The sequence below is a fragment of the Polyodon spathula genome, chromosome 7 (genome assembly GCF_017654505.1).
Source record: "Polyodon spathula isolate WHYD16114869_AA chromosome 7, ASM1765450v1, whole genome shotgun sequence".
Classification (NCBI taxonomy): Eukaryota; Metazoa; Chordata; class Actinopteri; order Acipenseriformes; family Polyodontidae; genus Polyodon; species Polyodon spathula.
In genome coordinates, this window is record NC_054540.1 from 51,374,799 (window position 1) to 51,379,792 (window position 4,994).

The following is a 4,994-nucleotide window of genomic DNA, read 5'->3' on the forward strand; positions in this document are numbered from 1 at the left end:
AACAATCGCAACGGAGGGGGCAATCATGCCCCACAGCTATCCTCTATTGGTTGAGTGTATGAGTTTAGGGGGTAGGGATGGATGAATTGTCTGCTGAGTGCCAAATCCTGATAGGAGCAGGGAATTTTATGTAGAAACTATATAACCCATGTATGTGCTTTACCCCGGCAGAATACACTAGTTACTGATGAAGTGACTGTTATTCTCTGGAGCGCTCTGTATTTTGATGACCACTGCAATAAACCTTTAATGTAACGATCGGTGTGATCGATTGTCTCTGAACATCTACACACTTTATCTTGCGACCCTACAGTATGTACCTTAATTAGAATATATGTGAGATTTCTCATTGTTGTCTCACACTGCAGTTTGTCTATTGATCTCATTTCAAGGAGAGGAAAGTAAATATGCCCTTGCATAGGCAATTGATTTCAAAAGAGAACACTTCATTTTACCAGTTTATTATATGCAGTATATACATTTATATTCCTTGACAATGAAAGTACGGTATTATTGTACACCTTAAACACTGCAATTTAATCATCTTTTTTCAATTAAATAAAATATAAGCACCAAAGCAATTACTATCTTTTGATTTGAATTATATTTGCACACTTGGGGCAATACATTAGTTTCAAATGTTGCATCTTGTGTGCACATTGTCATCCTGTTTTTGATGATTTAATTGATAGAATTAACAGATGGTATCTTCCAAATTAGTGACCAATTACACAAATTAACAGTATTGTAATTCCAATACAAAAGTCTGAAATTACACACAAAAGATCAAAATAATCAAGATCAAATAAAATAACAATAATTCAATAAATAGAGCAATAGTGAGATTCATAGTGCTATCAGAAATGACAGTATATACATTGCATAATCCATGTAAACTGTATGGTTTAGAGGTGACTATCCCTACCTGTCATATAATGACACCTCTTCTTTACTTACAATTGAGTATGATGCACTATATAACAACAACAACAACAACATTATTTATTATTATTATTATTATTATTATTATTATTATTATTATTATTATTATTATTATATAATATAATAATAATAATAATAATAATAATAATAATAATAATAATAATAATAATAATAATAATAATAATAATAATAATAATAAAAAATAAGACAAAAGGCATAAAGATCTTTTCCTCAATGATTTCATATTGTTTTCTTCAAGTGTACATCATCAAAGGATGTCATGAAGTCCTTCACTCCAAGTGCATGATGAGGTGGGAGCAGTCTTGCATGTCTTCTATGTTCTCCACAGTATCAATGATGGCCTCCACCCTCTCTCCTGGCAGGACTGCCCCAGCGTTGGCCCGGAACTTTTTCAGAAGACTGTCACGACTCAGTGGCTTCCTCCAGTGTCCATAAAAAGTGTCACAACGACCCTTCAAGACATCGCCCGTTGTGAGGGTCACCAGCACCTCTGCGTACATCTTATTGAAATTGGCAGGGTTGTCCTGGGGGTGCTCGACCTGTACTCTGCTTAAGAGGCTGAGCATCTCGGGGCGGTCCAGGAAGGCTGAGCTGAAGGATTGGACACTGACCTCGCCATCCAGCAGAGCAGTGCAGGCGTTGAACTGGAAGGAGTGTCGGGCCTGGTGCTCAGATTCAGGGAAGGGCCGGTTGATATACTTGGAGAGGGGAATTCTCAGTAGGATGCTCTGGATCATAGAGGGGTGGAACCCCCCTACGGTGTTGACCAAAAGCTCTCGCACTGAGCATGCTGCATCTGCAACCCAGTGCATGCCCAGGTGTGCAGGGAAGCGCTTGAAGGCTATGTCCTGGTCCTCCAGCAGGAAGTGGGGATCCTGTTCCACCGGGGAGGGCAGTGCCCGTGGCAGGTAGTCATTGTAGAAGGCATTAAAACCAGCGCAGCCTGGGGTCGAGTCCAGGATCAGCGGGCTGGCCTCCAGGCCACGGGATGCCAGCAAAGCCGCCTCTAGGCCGAGTCGGGCTGCGTTCCCGATATGAAGAGGCTTGGATTGAGTAGCAGCATTGGCCATGGGAGCCCCTGCCAGCGAGGCAGCAATCGCCAGGGCGTTTGAGCACTGCGAGCGATCCAGGGAGAGCAGACTGGAGCAGGCAGCAGCACTACCCAGAGGGCCCACCACAGTCGGGGGATGGAACCTGAAGGGAGAAACACTGGCATGACCATCCTGGTAACTGAGAGTCTTTTAACATTACATATGTTTTTAGTGGTTTTAAAGTTCTGAATTTAAAACAAATGTTTATTATCATGCCTTCTAAAAAAACATGTGTTATTTTGCTAGGAAAGTGTAATAATAATTTCCAATAAAAACAACATAATCACTGTGAGGCTAAAAAAAAACTGAAAAACAGATTAAGATTTGCTTTCAAATTTAAACACGGTCTCATTCATGCTGGAAGAATACTAGCACACTTCCTTCTTGGCAGCACTATGTTGTTGTGCCAAGTTAGTTGGGCAGCAGTCTCCTCACCTGTTAGGGATGTTTTGGGCTTCGTTGGAGAACCTCATGAGCCGGCCCTGAATCTCAATGCCCACATTGAAGGCTAACAGAAGGTCCATCCCACTGGGCTTGGCATTGCCAGGCAACATCTGAGCAATAGCGAGCAGGGCAGGAAGGACCGCCCCTGAGGGGTGTGTGGCTGGGTGCCAGGTATCATCGAAGTCCATTGAATGAACCTGCAAAGAAGAACGTGAGGGCACAGTAAGCGTCTGGCAGAGCGAGACATCTCCACTGACATCCTGACTGTGAGGAGGCCTGGCCGTGCACCATCTTTCTACAAAGATACCTCAAGGACATGAATACAAATTTAAGCTTTCACTTTTCTAAAAAAAAAAAAAAAGAACGGGATAAAGAGAACGTGTCCTTAATACAGTCACTCCCTGATGGGCAAATGTCCAGTTAAAGAAAAAAATTACAATTGTTTCATTTATATTATATTTACACAATTGAGGCATTACATTGGTTTTGAATTTTCTGCATTATGAAAAGGTTTAGCCTCAGGCCTCAGAACAAGTTTTTTCTCCTTTGAAGTTCTCATAGAACTACTCCTTAATTATCTGCTATGTAACCCATAAAGTACACTTGTTGGCTTTTCTCAAACAATTGCATAAAACGAGAGAAAACTTTTAAACCACTTTATGTTGAAATAATAACACATCTCTTACAAGATCTATTGATTTGTGTATGAATATAGTGATAGTAAATGTAGTTCATTTTGATTTTATGTTTGGATTAATTTGTGCTTACATCATTTTAAATTGAAAATTAATAAATACATTTATTTTTTGAATACAGAGTCGATTTTCACAAGCATGTAAACCCAGCCGTTGTTATTCTTTCTTTTCTTATTTATTTTTAAAGTGTAATTTTTTAAAATGCTGTGTATCAAGGTGTTTTCACAGAAAATATCTGCAGACACTGTAATGAGGACAACCAGTCACAGACACGAGCTGCAGAACTCGTCACCAGCTAGAATGTGCTCATTTCATGGAGTACAGGATTACAATTTGAAAGGGCTGAGCATTATGTAAACAAATTCAGAGACTTACCGCTACTCCATTGACAAACGCTGCCAGACTCGGAGAGAGTCTTGTGTTCCTTCGTCCAAAGACTGAACTGATGTAATCTGGAGCATACATTTGCTGCAAAGAGGGTTAATCACAGATCATTATAGGATTTGAACGTTCTATAAGATGGAAACAAGCAAGTTAAATTCTTGATTATCATCACCCTGGTTTGACAATGCAAACCTCAACTGGAATGGTGACTGTTCAGTGAAACTTTTCAAAAATGAGGTAAGTACTGAAGGAATGGTTTATATTAAAATTGTACAGCCAGGGTTCACTTCTTCATCATTTTAGGACAGCATTGTTACCTCTGGGGCCACTAAATACAGGAGCCTGTGTGCCCTCTGTACCATAGCCCAGTGTAAGTCTCAGCTGAAGGATTACCTGGCAGTGCTGCAGAGCCAGCTCGAAGACGTGGGAGCAGCTTCCCAGGAGCCCCACCCCGATGCTGTCCAGGATCATCCTCTTACTGCGGTGCAGCACAGTGTCTGACAGCTGGCCCGGGTGCACCAAGTGGATAAACCCTCCAAAACTACTGGTGACTGTCTCCTCTGGGGCAGGCCTTTCCTGCACTGCAGGGCACAAACAGCAGGTCAGTCTCTGACTGTGCCTCACTTTAGTATTCAGAGCATCAACTCTAAAATAATGGACTAAAATAAAAACAATTAATGATAATTGGGTCCATTCAATTGGTGTTAGTATGAAATCCTTAAAATCTACATTATCTACAGTTTTCTTTTTTCTTAAATAGTTTTTTAAAATGTTTACCTTCAACTGCAGATTTATGTAGAAGTCGCAGGCGTCGCAGGCATGAAAAGTGCCTTGGAGTTCTTTGAAACTAATTTAAAAAGGAATAAAAAAATAAAAAAATAAATATGCTATATGACATAAAAAAAAAAAAAAAAAAAAAAAAATAATAATAATAATAATAATAATAATAATAATAATAATAATAATAATATATAAAATGTACACATTTCTAAGAGTTTGAATGCAATAATTACCTTGAGTGCTGAGAGCATGATGTTGTCCAGTAGATTGCTGTGTATCACAATGTTCTGTCACTGAGCTGTTATTTTGCCGTGGTTCCATCCTCTCTATATATTCCTTCATACCTTGATATCAGTCATCCTCCAGGTTCCAAACCCCTCCTTCTTTTAGTGAAACTATTCAACTAATTAGGGGGATTTTTGTAATTTGACCAGGAAATGGGTTATGTAATAGCCGTAAGGGTCCGGAATGTGGGGGAATCACCCTCTTTCTCTGTTCTGGGAGGACACTTACTGAGAACTTAGCACTGGGAGACTCCCTGCCTGAATGGTCATCCAAAATGGACCTGATCGAGCAATTCTAAATCTATCTCAATATGCCAGCTGGCAGCACAATGTCTTAAAGCTAGGCATGTTGC

The 4,994-nt window shown here is 40.0% G+C and overlaps 1 protein-coding gene across 1 annotated transcript; it reads right to left on the reverse strand.

Annotated features, from left to right (window-relative positions):
• Positions 1-1,173: 1,173 nt before the first annotated feature.
• LOC121318734 (cis-aconitate decarboxylase-like) lies at positions 1,174-4,683 on the reverse strand. The gene is made up of 6 exons (XM_041255738.1): positions 4,591-4,683; positions 4,355-4,424; positions 3,971-4,158; positions 3,569-3,661; positions 2,490-2,695; positions 1,174-2,157 (listed from the first exon to the last, which is right to left on the reverse strand). Exons 1-6 carry the CDS (start codon positions 4,606-4,608, stop codon positions 1,233-1,235), a joined length of 1,500 nt encoding a protein of 499 aa, XP_041111672.1. The 5' UTR covers positions 4,609-4,683; the 3' UTR covers positions 1,174-1,232.
• Positions 4,684-4,994: the final 311 nt, after the last annotated feature.